The sequence below is a fragment of the Pseudorasbora parva genome, chromosome 5, assembly GCF_024679245.1.
Source record: "Pseudorasbora parva isolate DD20220531a chromosome 5, ASM2467924v1, whole genome shotgun sequence".
Taxonomy (NCBI): Eukaryota; Metazoa; Chordata; class Actinopteri; order Cypriniformes; family Gobionidae; genus Pseudorasbora; species Pseudorasbora parva.
The window spans coordinates 20,136,583-20,156,104 of record NC_090176.1 but is presented as its reverse complement, the minus strand read 5'-3'; the positions used below and the strand labels follow the sequence as shown (position 1 = coordinate 20,156,104).

At 38.9% G+C, this 19,522-nt stretch overlaps 1 protein-coding gene across 2 annotated transcripts in view; it reads left to right on the top strand.

Annotated features, from left to right (window-relative positions):
• Nucleotides 1-19,522, top strand: part of cckbrb (cholecystokinin B receptor b) — a 57,065-nt gene that overhangs the window by 24,067 nt on the left and 13,476 nt on the right. For both annotated transcript variants that reach the window (XM_067444944.1, XM_067444943.1), the window contains exons 2-3: nucleotides 13,238-13,486; nucleotides 18,601-18,862. In XM_067444944.1, the coding sequence (XP_067301045.1) occupies nucleotides 13,238-13,486; nucleotides 18,601-18,862 (511 nt within the window). The remainder of the gene's footprint in view (nucleotides 1-13,237; nucleotides 13,487-18,600; nucleotides 18,863-19,522) is intronic.

The following is a 19,522-nucleotide window of genomic DNA, read 5'->3' as shown; positions in this document are numbered from 1 at the left end:
AGTTCCAGGACTGTTTTGCCTGTGATGAAGGGGACCTGGGTCAGACTTCCCTGGTACAACACCATATCGACACAGGGGATGCAGCGCCCATACGTCAGCGACCAAGACGCATGCCCTTAGGACGGCAGGAGGCTGCGGAGCAGGCTTTAGTGACGATGCAGCGCGCCGGTATAATAGAACCTTCTGAAAGCCCCTGGGCATCCCCAGTAGTCATGGTCCCGAAGAAGGGGGGGGAGTGGCGCTTTTGTGTCGATTACAGGAGGCTCAATGCAGTGACACGGAAAGACTCGTACCCTCTTCCACGTGTGGATGAATGTTTGGATCATGTGGCTGGGTCTTGCTGGTTTTCATCATTGGACTTGAGAAGTGGGTATTGGCAAGTGCCACTGACGCCGGAGGCCAGACCCAAGACGGCTTTTTGCACGGGTAGGGGGCTGTGGCAATTTAAAGTTCTCTGTTTTGGTCTTTGCAATGCCCCTGCCACATTTGAGCGCTTAATGGAGAGAGTACTTGAAGGCATTCCGCAGCAGCAGTGTCTGGTGTTTTTGGATGACATACTGGCACATGGGAGCTCTTTCAATTCAGCTGTTACAGCCTTGAAGGCAGTGCTGGAGAAAATTAGAGCAGCAGGTCTGAAGTTACATCCCAATAAATGCCGGCTGTTGAGCAGGCAGGTGACCTTCTTGGGGCATCACATAGGCAGTGAGGGAATTGGCACTGCTGAAGACAAGGTGACAGCCGTACGGGAGTGGCCTGTTCCGGTGAGCCAAAGAGAGCTAAAAAGCTTCCTGGGTTTAGCGTCATATTACAGGAAGTTTGTACAGGGCTTTTCCTGTATTGCTGCTCCCTTGTACAAACTCCTACAGAAAGATCAGTGCTTTGTCTGGTCAGAGGGCTGTCAAAAAGCTTTTGATACTCTGAGACAGGCCCTGGTGTGCGCGCCCATTCTGGCACCTCCTGACCCCCACCTGCCCTTCGTTCTGGACACTGACGCGAGTGGGGATGGAATAGGTGCAGTCTTGTCCCAGGTGTACCCAGATGGGGAAAGAGTAGTGGCCTATTTCAGCAAGGTGCTCAGTAAAGCTGAGAAGAGATATTGTGTCACACGACGAGAGCTGTTAGCCGCTGTCTCCGCCATCAGACATTTCAAGTACTATTTATGCGGTCGGCATTTCATCATACGCTCCGACCATGCCTCCTTACAGTGGCTGATGACGTTCAAGGAGCCAGAGGGCCAGGTGGCTCGTTGGCTCGAGCAATTGCAGAGTTACGAGTTCACTGTGACACATCGTGCGGGGGAACGGCATGGTAATGCAGACGCCCTGTCGAGACGGCCATGTAGTACGCAGGGATGCAAGTATTGTGAGCGCAGAGAAGCCCGGGAGCTGGAACTTAGCCAGAAAATCGACTTGGTCTGCAGGGAGCTGCAAGAGGTGGATGTCACTTTATGGGCAGAGAATCAGAGGCGGGACCCAGACCTGCAGCCTGTGATGCTGTGGGTAGAGGCACAGCAGCGACCACCCTGGGAGGAGGTAGCAGCCCTCTCCCCATTCACCAAGGGATTGTGGGCCAAGTTCAGATGCTTGCGGCTAATGGAGGGGGTTCTCCAGCGAGCATGGGTGGTGCCAGCAACCGGAGAAAAGAGATGGCAAGTAGTGGTTCCTGGGGGCATGCAAGAGACAGTGTTGACGGCCATGCATGGCTCTGCAGGATCTGGCCATTTTGGGGTGACAAAGACACTTCGACGTCTGCGTCAGAGCTTCTATTGGGGACGGCTGAGGCGTGATGTGGAGGACTTTTGCAGGCGCTGTGATCTTTGTACAGCACGCAAAGGGCCACAGGGTCAGTCCAGGGCCCAGCTACAGCAGTTTCCAGTGGGGGAGCCAATGCAGCGTGTGGGGGTAGACATCATGGGACCATTTCCTCGCACCACGCAGGGGAATCGCTTTGTTTTGGCTGCAATGGATTATTTTACTAAATGGCCTGAGGCCTTTGCACTGCCTGACCAGGAGGCTGTGACTGTTGCCAATGCTTTGGTGGAGGGCATGTTTAGTAGGTTTGGGGTTCCCCAGAGTATCCATAGTGACCAAGGTAGAAACTTTGAGTCCAAGGTATTCACTTCCATGTGTGAGCGGCTAGGAATCAACAAGACCCGCACCACCCCACTCCACCCTCAAAGTGACGGGCTCGTAGAACGATTCAACAGGACACTAGCTGAGCAGTTGTCCATCTTAACATCCACTCATCAACACGATTGGGACACTCATCTGTCGCTGGTATTGATGGCATGTCGCTCTGCTATTCAGGACTCTACCTCATGCACTCCGGCCCTGCTTATGTTGGGTAGGGAGATTAGGACCCCTGCAGAGTTGGCCTTTGGTCAGCCCCCAGATGCTCCACCTGTTCACGCAGGACCGGAATATGCGAGACAGCTCCAAGATCGTTTGGACTCCGCCCATGCATATGCCAGAAGGCAGTTGGTGACTGCTGGGGTGAGGCAAAAGAGAGCTTATGACATGCATGCCCGGGGGCGTGACTTTGGGGTGGGAGAGCTAGTCTGGGTCTACAGCCCAGTGAGGAAGAGAGGGAGGTGTCCGAAACTGGATAGCCACTGGGTGGGACCATGCCCAATATTGGAAAAGCTGGGGGAGGTTGTATATCGGGTGCAGTTGCCTCCTCGGGGGCGCAAAGTGGTGCTGCATCGGGATAGGCTGGCCCCTTACCGGGGTGCTGCATCACCGCTGGCCAGCACAGTGCTTCCTCCACAAAACGCTGAAACCCCGAAGGGGCCAGAGGGGGTAACCGATTTAGCAGAGATGGCCAGTGGTGGCCAGCAAGTGACACCGTTAACTGACACCCCTCTGGGCAAGTCTTCGAGGGGCTCTGAGGAATCAGTACCTGGAGGCCAAGGTCACACGCTCCTCAGGGGGCGTCCAAAGAGAAGGAGGAGAACCCCAGTCAAGTTTAGAGACTTTGTCCTCGAGGTCGAGGACTTCAGTAGAAGGAGGGTAGTGTAACATGTTCTAAATGTTATTGTGTTTTAGTGGACAAGGAGTTTAATGTTTATGTGACACTGTTCATTTTGGTGTTGTGGACTGTTATCATACTTCATTACCTGTTATTGGAGGTTCGGGTTAAATATGCGAAGAGGCTCCACCCCCTAGGGGTTTTTTGGGAGAAAAGCGGAAATAAAGGGAAGAGGAGTGCCTCGCTGTTTCAAGTGCGGTTCTCTGTTTAAGTCGGGGTGTGTACGGCGTGGGTTGTGGCCGACAACAGCCCAAATAAACACCCCTTTTCACCAACACGTCTCATTATTGCCTGAGAACGTTACAATATTTAGTAGTGAGTAAATTTCATTAATGGACTTATTGCACAGGTGGCAACCTATCACGGTAGCACACTTACATTCCCTGAGCTCCTGAGAGTGACCCATTCTTTCAGAAATGTTTGCACATGTCTACTAATTCTCATTAGAGTATAAGTAGAAAAGGTAGGGTTAGGCAAAGTTACTTAGTTAGAATGTCTGTTGGGGGAGCATCACAAGAGTTAGCCGATATTAAGCAGGTATAGTTTACTTAACCTGGTAGGTAACATGTAGTTGCAAATTTACTTATAGTCAACAGAATGTTCAAAAGGTATCATTACAATTAAGGGCCCTATCCTACACCCAGCGCAATTGACTTTGTACACCGACGCATGTGTCATTCCTATTTTGCATCCGCGCAAAGCGCGCTTTTCCCTCCACAGAAGCACGTCACTAAACTAGTGAATGAACTTGCGCTCCCTGGGCGGTTCAGCGCAAAAAAGGAGGCGTGTTCCGGCGCAAACAATCCCTGGTGTTATTTTGCTGTTCCATTAAACAATTGCGCCACTGACCAGAAAAAAACTAGTCTAAAGTCAGTGGCGCGGTGTTCATTATACTATTTTAAGGGCGCATGCTTGACCATAATGTATAGCGTGCACAACGCGCATACACTTTGCTCATGTAATCTACACAGATGCAAAAGTTATTTTGCAAATCATAAATTGTTACACTTAAACAATATTAACACATGAGATGACGGAAATCATTATGGTGTGCCACGAAGATGTGAAAAAATAGGCGTAAATCTAGCTTACAAATTATTGACACTACGCTTTGACACCAGCGTTTCAGATCGTTAAAATAGGGTCCTAAGTGTTAATATATATATATATATATATATATATATATATATATATATATATATATATATATATATATATATATATATATATATATATATATATATATATTTTATAAATACGTGTACTTGCAGATAATGTAATATAAATACAAGGCACTTAATTGTACTGAGAGTACACTTTCATGACTACATTTTTTAACACACTATAAAACACTTTAAAAAAAAGGGCATTTTGTACTAAAAGTTAAAGGTTTTACTTTGAAGTGCATTTGTTTTTTCAAATTAAAAAGTTGTACTTTTTTAGTACATTTTAATGATCTAAGTGCATAAAATACTAACAATTTAAGTATGTTAATAATAAGTAGACTTGTTTTAATGTGTTAACTAACAAACTAAATCACTTGTAAAGCTGATGATCATTTGAACTAGTGTGTTTTTTGATATTACATTTCAACTGCAAAAAAATGCTTGTCTTACTTATTATTTTTGTCCTGTTTTAAGTCCAAATATCTAAAACATTCTTACATTAAGAAGCATTTACTAGACAAGCAAAAGGTTTGTCTTGTTTTGGGGGAAAATAACTTTTGCTAAAACAAGATAAATAATCTCCCAAAAGGGTAAGCAAAATAATCTTAATTCAAACAGAAAACAAGATTAATTTGTTTACCCCATTGGCAGATTATTTTGCTTATTTTAAGCAAAAGCTCATTTAAGTTATTAGTTCCCCCAAAACAAGACAAAAACCTTTGCTTGTCTAGTAAATGCTGCTTAATGTAAGAATCTTTAGATATTTGGACTTAAAACAAGACAAAAATACTAAGTAAGAAAAGCATTTTTTGCATTGTTAAAATTGCAGCTTCATCATAGCAAATGTGTAATTACAAATGAAGAGTTCAGATGCAAAAGCCGCTAAACGCATGCACCTCCGTCAAAAAATAGATAATGATATTGAGCAAATATGCCAACATTTCAAGAAAAGTCTGTTCGCTCGGTGGCCATATTTGGAACGCATCCAGTTAGCTATTTAGCCATACAAGACCTATCTATTTGAATGGGGGAATCTCACAAACTGCTTTGCTCAACTCAAAATGAAATAACATATTTGAAATCAGCAACGAAATCTAGCATGATCTGCCCCATAAATGATGTTCCCTTACTTCCCTAATATAAAATAACGTTAAAAAAAACTTATTTTTCAGGCAAGACAAGCCAATCCACAAAGCTTGAGTCTCCGGTTTTTTTATGGGAACTGGAATTTATAAGGGCAGCTTCAGTGACGCAATTACTTTACCAATCAGCAATTGCTCCTTTACTTTACGAAGCCGGACTATTCCTCCATATTGCATGTTGCACTTTCGCCCATTCATAGGTAACAGGAGTGAACTCTCTTTCTATATATAGGCTAGTCTTGACGACACTTCCCTTTGTAAGCAAAATCCTTCAAGTCCAAAGAAACCAATCAGAAGATGATATACGAGTCATATGGTTTCTAAATGAATAGTGGTGTGCATATGAGCCAGCTTTCAATTGCCGAGCAGGCAGTTTTGTCCATCGTTACAGTGCCAATGACAGGATTTCGCGAGCATCAAGTAAACACAACAGCGTTTCTTGTGTTGCTGTAAGAAACGGACACGGCCATCACTTGCATCACAGCACCCCCTTCTGTGTGGATCAGCAATGTTTCCAGTTGCATCTGAATTGACTGAAAAGAAAGGTCTGCTGAGGATCTGTCAATCTGGAAAGCATCTGCTGTTCAAAAACATCTGATAAACATCTTAGAAAGATCAGTTTTACATACATTCAAAAGCATAAACAAACAGACATCATCTAAATGTCTATATGACATCTAATAGGATGAGATGTTTTGCCAGATGAGCTATCACTCTAAAAAATACATCTTGCCGATAAAAATGCAGACGTATAGACATCAAATAGACGTATCCGAGATCTACTTGTGCTATCTGGGTAAGTGACATTTTTGAAAATGAGACATTTCAATAACTGAATAATAACCATTGTGTTGCCATTAATATGAAATTACTGAATGATTTCATGATTAAAACAAAGCAAAACAAAACGCTCATTTAAAAGAAAACATGTCAGACAGACTTAGAGGTTGTTTAAACCTGAACTCTTCAAATATACTCAGTATGTGACACAAGAAATTAAAGAACATTTTACCAAATGCTTGTCAGTATATTCAACAACACTTTACCATATTTTGAAGACAGTAGAAGAAATGACTATATAAAGATGTACTTAAGTCCTATTTAAGTGGGCTAAAAAAATCATTCTAAAGTTCAATAATACTTTTCATTTTATTGCAGTTGACATGCTGTGTCCGAAAACATTACATTCAGTTCACTCTTAACTATATTCTTTTAAAGTATACATTTTTAAAAGTCTTCTTCCTTTTCACAAGATAACTGCTGTCAGTTTCATAAATGTACTGCGTTCTATGGGTTTTCAATGACTTGTATACTTGTAAAGCTTTTACTACGAAGCACAATATAATAGAGTATTCAAAATAGTACCTTTTCAGCAATGATGACACATGCTGTTTTAACCCTAAATCAAGTCAATCCCACCCCGAGGAGACACACTGCAGTTATCTAATACTTTTAAGTATTTCCCAAGGCCCGTGAAACCCTCGACTATGACAGAATTCACAGCAATCCTTAAACAGTTTAGTTCGAGATTCTCCCACATGGCTAATGCGTTGCACAGAAAGTAGTTCCATGTGGAGAGTACTTGATAAACGCGGAAGCTTTCCTCGCAACAACGAAAGAGAAAGTGAGAGATTATATCGATTTTAGTCGAGCGACTTATGTGGATCACATCTCTTATTAGATCAAAGTCCTGTGGATGTCAGCAGCATTTTGGCGGATCTAATCCTTTAAGACTAGTGGCTACAGGCGACCAGTAAAGGAGCGCACGCCGAACCCTGCGCTGTAGTCAAAGGTGGCCTCGATTGATTGCTTTAGCCTGACTAAGCCACAAACAGGATATGACTGTTCACATCCCATAAGCCTCCCTGATCATGCTGGCTCACATTGACTGCTCTCTGCAGATGCAGTAATGGGAAGCAGCTGGAATACATAGAACTTTGCAACAACAAAAAAAGGCTTCTTGTCAATGTCTGATAGGTAGGCCTAAAAATTAGGGCAGTATTGTTTTTGTAAGGTTTGTTTTTTTTCTACATAAAAAAAGAAAGAAGAAAAAAATATATATATACAGTATATGATTTCTAAAATGTTTTTAAATAAGTCTCTTCTGCTCACCAATGCTGCATTTGTGTTATTAAAATACAAAAAAACTGTAATATTGTGAAATATTATTCAAATGTAAAATAGCTTCTCTTTGTGAATTTACTAAGGTGTAATTTATTTCTGTGATCAAAGATGAATTTATCATCATTACTCCAGTCTTCAGTGTCACGTGATCCTTTACTCTCGTATGAGGATGCACTGCCCAAGAAGCATTAATGATTGTTATCAATGTTGAAAGCAGTATTGTAAAAAAGTTTTTTTTTTTAGGATTATTTGATGAATATATTAGTCAAATAGTCAATAGTCTTTCTTTTTAAGAAAGAACTTAAAATAATACATAATTTATTAAGCAAGGACACTGCAAGGAAATTGTTCAAGTGACAGTATAGACATTTATAATGTTGCAAAAGCTTTATATTTCAGATAAATGCAAAACTTTCTATTCATTAAATTTTCCTGAGAAAACTGTTTTCAACACTGATAATAATCATACATGTTTGTTGATAATCAAATCCTCATATTAGAGTGATTTCTGAAGGATTATTTGACTCTTGAAACTGGAGTAATGAGGATACATTCAGCTTTTGATCACAGGAATAAAATATATATATTTTAAATTTATTCAAATATAATTATTATTTTTTTACATTGTAAAAATATTACACAATAATACTGTTTTTGCTGTATTTTGGATCAAATAAATGTAGCCTTGTGGTGAGCAGAAGATACTTCTTACAAAAACATTTTAAAAATCTCACAATAACTGTTTCTTATCTCCATCAGTTTAGTTAGCTAACTTTCACATCTCATCTTGCACTTTGTGACTGCAGCGTTGCGCTGGAATTCCTCGGTACACTTGTTTGGTCCGCTTCTGGTGCGCACCCGAGTGCGATTGCTGTGTGTTCACTCCTGACCAAACGAACCGCAACAAAGAGGGAAACGAACTCTAGTACGATTCAACTGAACTAAATGAGGCAGGTGTGAACTCCTTAGGAGCTTACACTTAGATACGCTCTCTGACTAAATATAAAGTATCTTAAACTGTGTTCCGAAGATGAACGGAGATCTTAGGGGTTTATCTTATCCCGTGCTAAAACACACGTATGTGGGAGATGTGGAATGGATAATAATAACTCACAAAATAAAAGAGGACTTGAATAAGCACATTAATGACATGTTTGAGTCATGCTCTTAATGAACTATGTTTTATCATTTCCTCTTTGTGAATAATAAATGAGTATTTTAATTAGCTTGTTACACAATGGAGCCTAACTTTTTGCAATAATTGTTTGACGTAGCATAATTTTACACTCAGAATTATTCCTTGGCATCCTCACATAGTAAACATGTTAACATTTAGCCGGTGAGAGAAAATGGCACTATCAAAGAGTCTAAAGAGGAAAGTTAAACATTAAAATAGGGCATACGAAGAATGGAAAGACAACTATGCGCTCATCCTTCCTGGTTTTGTGAATGCAAAGCCGGTGTGTCTTATCTGCAACAAAGTTATAAGCAAGCATTTCAATGGTTCACAGTTAGTTTTTCTCATACTACACATTTCATGACGGCTCTTTTGCCTAGCGATCCATTTCACAGACTCTTTTGAATCACTAAAGACAAAATCACTAAAAACAATTTGATTGTGAGCAACCGTTGGTGTTGCAATCTCTCCGGTTTCACACCACCCATTCCAAGTGATGCTCTAACCCAGGTCTTTCCACATGCGAGTCGGAAGCTCTACCAAGGAGGATAAAGGCTGCAACCTCTATCATGACAAATCTGTTTTAGAAGCAGCTGCTATCAAAATAATCTGGCTGTGGGCGCAGGCCAGATATTATTGCTGGCGGGCCAATTTTGGTCTGCGGGCCGCCTGTTGCCGACCACTGCTGTAAGGGGACCCGCGGTGTACTGTATGTAGATAGAAATAGCTCTTTCTACGGTACATTATGTAAGGTCTTTACACACCACTGAATACATAGTTATGTATATTATATTGCATTTCTGTCAATAGATCTTCATAATAATTACACACTGCACCTTTATTGAAAAGATTTAATATATCTCGCAGGCCATCATTATTGTTTTTAAGGCTCATATCTATGGCATAACTCTATGGTTTGCAATGGCTGATTCAATTCGTCACATATTGATGCTTGTTCAGGACCCCTTTGTGTCACATTTTAACGCACACAGGGTACCCCTTTATTGTCGTTTTTCGATGAGCAGGGTGCTTTATTCATTTCAATGAGAAACCTTTGGCATCATACACAGATGCGTTGGCCATATCATCATAATGAAATTATATATATGGTTATGATTTTGCAATTATGACATGTTGAAATATTCACATTTGTTTTCATTTACGTTAGTTTTAACATGTAATCCAACTCCATTCCATCTCTAAACCTACCCATCTGTGTATTATATGATATAAAACACAGGATATAACAGGCAGATATACGACTTCTTGCACAATTTATTCAAAAAGTACAAATATTCCAAGATTTCCAAGGACAAATGATTAATTTGTGTGAAGAAATCTCCAAATGCGATCAGCGTCTCCATCCCCCTAAGATCATGCACACATCAAATTTTAAAAATTGCCACCCATAGAAACGTTACGTCAGATTTTTTAGTGAAATACCATTGGCTCTCGTATGTCTCCTGAACAATTGCATCATTATTTCAGCATTGATTGTAAAATGTCATTGGCTCTCGTTGTCTCGTGACCGATTGCATCATGCTAAAGAATCGTGTGTATCATTTTAATGAGATATGAATGAGTGCGTTCACAGAGCGGAAGGTTCATCATTTCAGTGATTAAAATATTTAGATCAACTCTGTTCTTTACATGAAGACATCGTATGACTTCAGAAGACTTGGAATGCAACATGAGTTAATACTTTTATACTATTTTGGTCAGTTTTTCCAATAAACACATGTGATTTGCACTTTTATTTGCCTGTTATATGTTTTATATTGTTGAGAAGTGAGTAGCTGTTGAGTTAGTTGTTCCAAAATATAAAATTAGCTTATAAATATTCATAAAATCATGTCTCATTTTACAAATACAGAGAATTAAAGGTGTCTTGATCTGATGCATTAGGCAAACAATAGAAATGAATGGAGCACCCTGCTCGTTAAAAAAATACGCTAAAGGGGTACCCAGTGTGTTAAAAACTGACGCAGAGGGGTCCTGACCAAGCGTCAGATATTTGACAAGTAGTGAGTGGGGTGTTGATTTGGTACCTTGAATCTTTTTTCCTGTCCAAATAAACAAATCTTTTTTTTTATTATCATTTGAAATACCATATAAAATACAATAACATATCTACTTCTCTAATCATTAATCTTTTTGCTGTTACTTTTTTTTTTTTTTTTGGCCTTACAATGATTTTATCTTGTCTAGCATGAAATGGCATGTCTTTATTAAACTCAGCGGAAATTAAACTTTGAGTCCATGTCAGCTCCACACAAATTCCGATAAGATGCAGTCTAACATCTGCATAATATTTATTGAAGTTATGAAACATGTATGCAAACATTTTCCAGTTCCTGGGTTAAAATGTATTAAAGTTTCTGCAGAGTAAAAAGAAAATGCTCATTATCATTTAGGGCTTGAATACTCGAAAAAGTTCAAAACTATAAATATTAAGGGCTCCATGTTTATGATGCTTTTAGATGAATTCATTGGTCGTTAACGACGCTCCAGCAGAGTTAGGATTCATAGTCGAATACCATTTCGCAGTAATTCTGCATTTTTCTCCATTAATCAATGCAGTTCCCTTCTGATTGATCAGCTTTCGAATTACACATAAGCATTCCAGTAACAGATATCACATTTCCAACTCATTTCTTAAATGAATGATGGGCTGTGAAAGGAAGAATGATTTTCTGTGTAAAAACTGTGATTTATGGCTACAGAGATCAGCTAAAAAAACACAATCCATCAGCCATGTCTGAAAAAAAAACCCCACACAGCTTTAAGTGTTTGAGTGAGCTGTTACATACTGGGGATGCTTTTTGATGGTGGCTGGATTTTTTCCATTACCAGCACACGGTTGCATTGAGGACCATTAGAGGGATTCATCAGTTCTAAATATTCTCTGAAATCAGCAAGAAAACCTATTGATTAATTTGCTAACACAATGTGTCATCTAAGATTTGATATCTAGTCACTGTTGAGTTTAAAATGTAATTAATTTCTTAGTAAATAAAGTTTAAAAAGGTTCAACCTAATAATAACAATAACGTTTATTAATCTAATACTGTTGAAATGCACAATTACCTGACAATTATTTTTAAGAAGTAGTAAAATGTGAACCTGACTCTCCATTTCTTTCACTCCAGATAAGTGTATCTTGAACTTAGGGATTCAGGTTATATTTTTTATTCAAGTCAAGTCAAGTGCGCCTTTATAGTCATTGCCTATATACATGTATACATTGGAATGAGATGTCATTTCCTCAGGAGCATGGTGGAACATGGAACATTACACAAAACTACATGCATATTCCTTATGCATATGTGACTATTTTATGAATATTTTAATTCATGTTCTGTGTAAAGCACTTCAAATTACCATTGTTTATGAAATGTGCTATATAAATAAACTTGCCTTGCCTTGGCTTGTCCAATTTAAATCCCAGTCTCATTGCTTGTTAATTTAAATCTCTACCCTCTCACAATGATCTTTAAATTGTTGTTTTGTTATTCTTAGTTCATGTCTTACTTTCCTCTGTGCACAATTTAGAATTAACCACTAATAACACAGTTTATCTGTATAAATATATCATTTACATCAGGAAATTACTGGCGGTGTGGGAAATTAGCATAATTAAGGGAGGAAACACTCTCCCTTGATAATGTTTATTTTCCACACTGCCAGCAAATAAAAACCTTTTAATACATTTCAGTAAATAAATATATGTATAAAGTTCTGGAATTATTTAAAAGTAATTAGTGATGTTCATATGTAATTAAATGCCCTGTAAACCAACCTCCCATATCTTTCCCCAGCCAATAGTTTTCATCATTGGTCTTACTAAATTTACTTTGTTATACTATGTTCCTAATATTGAACAATGAGAGTAAATACTTTATTATTATTATTATTATTATTATTATTATTATTATTATTATTATTATTATTATTATTATTATTATTATTATTATTATTATTATTTAATGGAACCGTTTATTGAAGAAAATCTAAAAAACAGTTTGCATGTGTGTTTTTGTTGAGGATCATATTTGATCCATCAGGCTTTTATGGCTCGTATGATATTGGATAATATGGATCTCATATTTGATGGGGAAATTGGTTAAATCAATTTTACTAGACCCAAACTGAACAAAAATATAGTGTATTTTTGCAGTTTAGTGCAGTTGCTGATCTCCCAAGAGCTATATGAAATTAATTGCTTGTAATGTAACCAATAATGTTGTAATGTAACCATTGGTTTTAATGTAAACCAATACAATTTTTATAAAAGTATAACATACTACAGTACTTAAAATGCAATGTAAGCATCAATTGTCACTCGATATCTCACAATAATATGTCTTAAAAAGGTGATTTTTAAATGCTTACTTTCATGATCAAAGCTTTGTAGTTTTTATTTTTGGGGGGACAAACGTATAATGCAAAGCAATACAGTAATGATTGAGATATACAAATAAACATTCCTCAAAGCCTAATATATCATATTTGATACTTACATTTTCTTCAAAAATACTTTCTTTTCTGTCTTTTAATATGTAAATCTTTTTTTTTTTTTTTTTTTAATCTTTATCTTTCAGACATGGATTCACTGCGCATACTGCTATATGCTCTCATATTCCTGCTGAGCGTGTTTGGTAATCTGCTCATCATTGTGGTCTTGGTGGTGAATAAGCGAATGCGGACGGTGACAAATTCATTCCTGCTCTCCCTGGCCATTAGTGATCTTATGATGGCTGTTTTCTGCATGCCATTCACTCTTATTCCCAACCTGCTGGAGGATTTCATCTTTGGAGCCGCCATGTGCAAGATTGTGGCTTATCTTATGGGTAAGATGGACTTTCATTTCGTCTCATGCACTGGTAAAAATATTACAAGCTTCAGGCACTATTCCCTAAATCTCCAGATCTTTATGTGGCTTCAGAATAGTTCAATTTAGTCTATACAGATGCAATCAACACAGAAAGGCTTGCTGTGGCATGAATATGTAAATAAAGTCAATATTGTCTGTGCAAACACACCTTTGTTTTCTGTTAAATACATTTTCTCTCAACCATGGCAGCAGTAATTCATCATATGATGGAAAAAAGCATTATAACCAAATTGATGAAATGTGTAGACAAGTGGCCAATGCTCGCCACACCCAAGGATTAAGAATTATTGCTTGGGTTATTTTGGACATTTATGTTATTTACTCAAAACATATGTGTAGCTCGGTTCTTGGATGTAAGGAAGAAGGCGGGGTCGGCGTTACTGGGACTCGTAGCTTTTATTGTTCTTTCAAACTCAAATAACACATGTGCTCGAGGGCACATCAACTCATTAAACTTTCACACTTCGTTCTCAATACTCTGTACAGCAATCTCTCTCCAGGCAGGCTGCACTCCGAGTCCCAGTCCAAACTCTCTCTCCCTCGTCTCTCTCTGCCGTGGCTTTTAAGCCGTCTCTCCACGCCAACTACTGCAATCAGAGACAGGTGTTATTCATTTGCACTTGACCCACTTACGCCCCGCTCGGCTCCGCCTCCTCTCTCCCTCTGCCGATCCCGCAAAACCACGCCTCCCCTGCCACAATATGGAATATGTAATAATAACTGTTTATACATAATTGGCTCCACATATAGTGGAAATAACGATGAAACGGTTGGGGGGGGGGGGGGGGGGGTCAGTGGGAAACAGTAGAGGGCGCCAACATGCTAGGCAACGTAATTAGTGACAGTGAGCACTGACAACACAAGTAAACCGCGTTTACAAGACTTTATTAATGCTTTATTAATGTCTTAAATGAGTCTGCGTTTATGATATATGCACTTATTTAATGTAAAACGCTAGCTCGCTCTGTCTGGATGCATTTAAATCTGCTCTAAGTTTGCGTCACCTATCACATGTGCACTTAAATAAGCAGACAGAAAGCAGGTTAATGCGTTTACATGCAGCACGAATTAAATCAGGGTGTTGGGTGCTGCCCCTTTAAGAATGTTGTTCCGGTCGGCAAGGCCGCGTTATCCTAATGGGCAACATGGACTGCAGCCCAGGGCCCCGAACGCCCAAGACAATTCTCTTTTGCGTTATCCTTTTTTTTTTGGGGGGGGGGGGGGGGGGGGGGGGATCGAGGTAATTATGCGTACGTTGAGCATCGTTGTCACACACCCGAATCAAGTCATAGCGGACAACCAGTACATCGTCACCTCAACATGTCGAACGAAAATGTAAGAAAATATGACAGTGGCAAGGGCGGATCTAGCGGGGTTTCAACTGCCACCCTAAAAGAAAGACCATTGCCACCCCAGCAGGAAGCTAGTGTATCCCAAATTCCCGGGGGCAAGGGCCCCGCAAAAACTTAGCCCAGGGCCCCGCAAAGGCTTAACATGGCCCTGCCGGTCGGCTCATGTGATCGCCCAGGAAGAGGCGCAGGATAACAAAACTGAACTGAGTGCGAGCTGGGGCCCGTTCTTCGCACCTCGCTTAATACATAAGATACATAATTTCTTAATACATTAGATAAATGAAATGTGCACTGTTTTAATGAACATGATTCCCAATAATTTATATCCTCGATTTTATTTGTACACACTTTACATCAATGTTGTAATTTCATTTTTTATTCAATTTGAAGCAGATTTGTTATGTGACAATATTAATTAAAGTTTCTTAACAGTCAAGATTAAATGATCTGCATCTCTTGAGCTGCATCAAGCCACTCCCATAATATCCGTCATCATTCACATTAATGCATGACAAAGATGAACTGCACAATGTGTGTAAACCTCCAATACATCTATAAAGTAATTATTCACAATTCACAAATAAATCCCTCAATCAAGTGACTTTGTCTATAGTATTATACGCAAATTTTACACAACATTAAAATATGAATTTCAGACAAACTTTTATATGTATTATTATTTTAAATTTGCTTTGTTGGTGTAGGCATTTACTTTTTTATATTTTAGGTTTATATTGCCTGTTAAAATATGTTGCATTTAGTTGGTTAACAAAATATTGTTCATGTAATGCATTGTACACAAAGCATTACATCAACAATATTTTGTTGTACAGTGTACAGTGTGAGTTCTGCACAAGAGGAATAAAAGTTCAAAAAACAATATCCAGATTAATGTTATCATTTCATGGTTATAAAGGCCCATTTTGACTGCTGTTCTTATCGCAACCCCACAGATTGGTTTGTTTCAAGACTTTAATGTCAGATGTGTTTAAACAAAAGCAGATTGTTATTTTCTGTCTATCTTCGCAGTACCACAATTACATACATAAATAATTATTGTGTTTTTGTGAAAAGGTTGTTTATTTTTGTCACTCATTCATTCATTCATTCATTCATTCATTCATTCATTCATTCATTCATTCATTCATTCATTCATTCATTCATTCATTCATTCATTCATTCATTCATTTCTTAACTCATTGACAGAGTGCACTTTATTTTGCGACAAATTCATCCAAATATGTAATTAATAGTGTTAAAAAAAAAATGTTTTTCAATGAATTATCAGAATTAGGATTTTCTGTTGAAAACAGACTAGTTTGCGCTGCTCTTGGTTGATTACATTGGCAGGTATGGAAATGATCCGGGTGCGCCTGTGTTCTTTAATTTGTGTGTATCTAGACCACGCACAGAACTTTCCAGCTCCCATCTGCGCTTTTTTGGAATTCCGCTCTCACGCTAATTTGCCCTGTTTAGTAAATATGGCCCGTGAAATGATTCATTAACACAATAAATTTCAAATATTGCCGTCCGTTACGTCAGATTTCATAGCGAAATTGCATTAAATTGCATTAAATGCATCTATGTATGACGACAAAGGTTTCTCGCTGAAATGAATGGAGCACCCAGCACGTGGGAAAATGACGCCTAGGGGCACCTTTAGCATCTTCATTGTGGCGCGGAAGGCACTTGACCATGCTTCGGATTTTGACGCTTGGAAATCATGTTAATTTCAAATACTTATATCACTGACAACAGTAGTCTGGCCAGGATATTGTCATTTAAAAGTTGTTGTTGCGGACCTCAACAGATGTTGATGTTGACATGTTGTTTTGGCCTGAAGCTCCACCCTCCACCTATCTACCAATAATGAAGTCAGTAGTGTTTGGGCATCCGGGTTTCCAGCTCTGCACTAGTTAGCACAGCTACCGCTACAAACATTCCTGCTGGATCCTGCAGCCTATCTGCCAACCTTGAGTCAGGGGGAGGGGGAGAAGGGACACACCGCTCTACAGTCATTTGAAAGTGATTGCAGTACCAGTTTTGGCCACAATCTTAAAAACAATTCCTTTAAATAACCTAATTGAACTAAGGCCTAAACCTGGCTTAATCTAAACCCTGATTGTGAAGCCAGGCCTAAGTGTGCACAATGAAATTAATCTAAATGTTCAAGTACTGTTGCATTATTTAATTTTAAGAAAGTAAATTGAGCTAGTAGTTTATAGGTGTATGAGCATACAGTCTGTATCCCTGCTACAGATCTGTTGTCCAAAACAACAGTTAATCTCAACTATATATCAAAAGTCAAAAACTCTGCATATGTAATATCCATCTAAATAATTTCCGTTAGCTAATTAACCACATAACAACTACATTTTAAAACTATTTTAAGGGGTCCTTGTTACAGTGGGTAATATTTAACAACATGTACTTACATTTGGGATAGGTTAAGGGTTAGTTGCATATAATTATTCATAATTTAAAAGTACATCCAACATCTGCAGCATAAAACGTTTCTCATGTAGTCTATAGTTTACACACATTTCCATTCATTTCTTTGGTGTTTTATGTACATATCGTTGCAGAAACTGTTTCATTGTCTCATGTATTTCAGTTTTTGGCCCTTAAACAGCACATACTGTAAAAACAAACCAGAGAAACAGACTATAAAATGCAAGTCAAAATTTGTTATGTGAGACTATGTTTATTTGTAATATAATTACCAGGATGTCAGATTTTGGCACTGACTCTTGTTTTGAGAAATTGGCCACTGATGTAAGCGTGTATGAATGCATTCTGCTTGATCTGCACTTTTTCATGGATCACTACCTCCCTAAATGAAAATCAATGCTCATCCAGTAACAACCGATACAATGCCAAGGTCATATTTGACACACAAGGTCTGCTAGCAAATGGATCGGAGAAAGAAAAAAAAAACTATGACCTTAAGACAGTTATTTTCTGGACAGCAGTGGAATACTGTGTATTGTAACGTATTTGCAAAGCAGGGCACAAAGTCACACAAGAAACAAATCAGAAAAAAACAATTACACTGTCTTTCTTTATACTTGCGTCGGCTAGAGATTCTAGCGGATGTTTTTCTCCAGCATTATGGTCACTGTCTGGTAGAGGCCCTGGAGATGAAATAGTTCAGAAGAGAGCAGATCTTATTTGCTTGAGTGTGTGCGAGTGGCCCGCGGCCCACACAGTGTTGGAGTGTGACAGGGCAGCACATCCAACACGCAGTGCTAACCACAACCTCCCTCCCACTGTTTGTTCTTTTGAGGAGGCAGAGAAGGAAGGGGATTTGTAAAGCAAAGAACAATTTTCCTGGTATGAGCTCTGGTGCGGAAGGCGAGATCAGATCAAAGCTCATGGGGCATCGGGACAGTAATTCCTCAAACATGAGCGGCAGTTGGAAATCTCACCTTACCTCGTTCACCAACAATGCCATTTTATGATGTTTTTTGTAAAAGCTTTGTATTTTTAGGAGAACGTATTAACAATTTTTCGTTTTAAATTTTGCAAGGCATCAAGGTTTCTGAAAAAAATAACAGATGTGCAGTAAATACATGTCGCAATAAGAGCAACTGAATCAGAAAACTTGGTGGATAAACTATTGGGATATGATCTTTGAGCTTTTAACTAGTTTACGCAATGTAAATGTTTTTACAATATTTTTTTTAATCAAAAATGTTACTCTTCTGCTTTATCACAGGAATTTCCGTCTGCATTTCTACCTTCAGCCTGGTGGCTATAGCCATTGAGAGGTACAGTGCCATCTGCAACCCACTGAAGTCACGTGCATGGCAGACCCGATCCCACGCCTACAAAGTCATCGCTTCCACCTGGGTTCTGTCCTTCCTTATTATGACACCCTATCCCATTTTCAGCACCCTGGTAAAGTTCACCAAACCCAACAACATTACGGCTCACATGTGCCGCCATGACTGGCCAAAGAGCGAAGTGGAGCAAGCTTGGTAAGTGATTATAGAGTAAGACACTTATTGTGTATGAATGTGGGGCAATGCCAAAGTCTCTTTAAAAATTAAGATTTTTTTTTAAAGTTTTATGAGACAAGTTTTGTCAGATTTAATTGGCAATTTTAAAAATGACATTTAATCATAAGCTTGGCAAACAGTTTTGGAGAATTTTATGTTTCACCATTTAAAGAGACAGGAGCTGCACTTGCATGCCCAAGAGGTGTTTCAAAGATGGCCATCAAGTGAAATGATTTGTCTTAAGGCTGGACTAAGCTAATTCCTAAATGCACGTCTCATAACACTGACTGTTTCTACAGGAACCGGAGCTTCTAAAAGCAGTGCAGTGACACATTGACTTTACCAATCGCCGATTGGTTCTTATTTAGAAGGCGGGACTTATTCATCCATATTGTGCATTGCACTTTTTCCCATTCATAGTAATATGAGTGCACCATCTTTCTGTATATAAAGTCTTTGGCAATACATTGCAATGGGACACATATTAAAACACAACACTTGTAGCGTGCACAACTTTTTTAGTTGTGCAAGACTACAAGATTTTTTTTTGTTTTTTCACTCTTCTTTTATTGGTCAATTAAACACATCTTATTTGTATTGCCTTTATTTTATAAGACACTTGAGTGGGATCAGGACAGG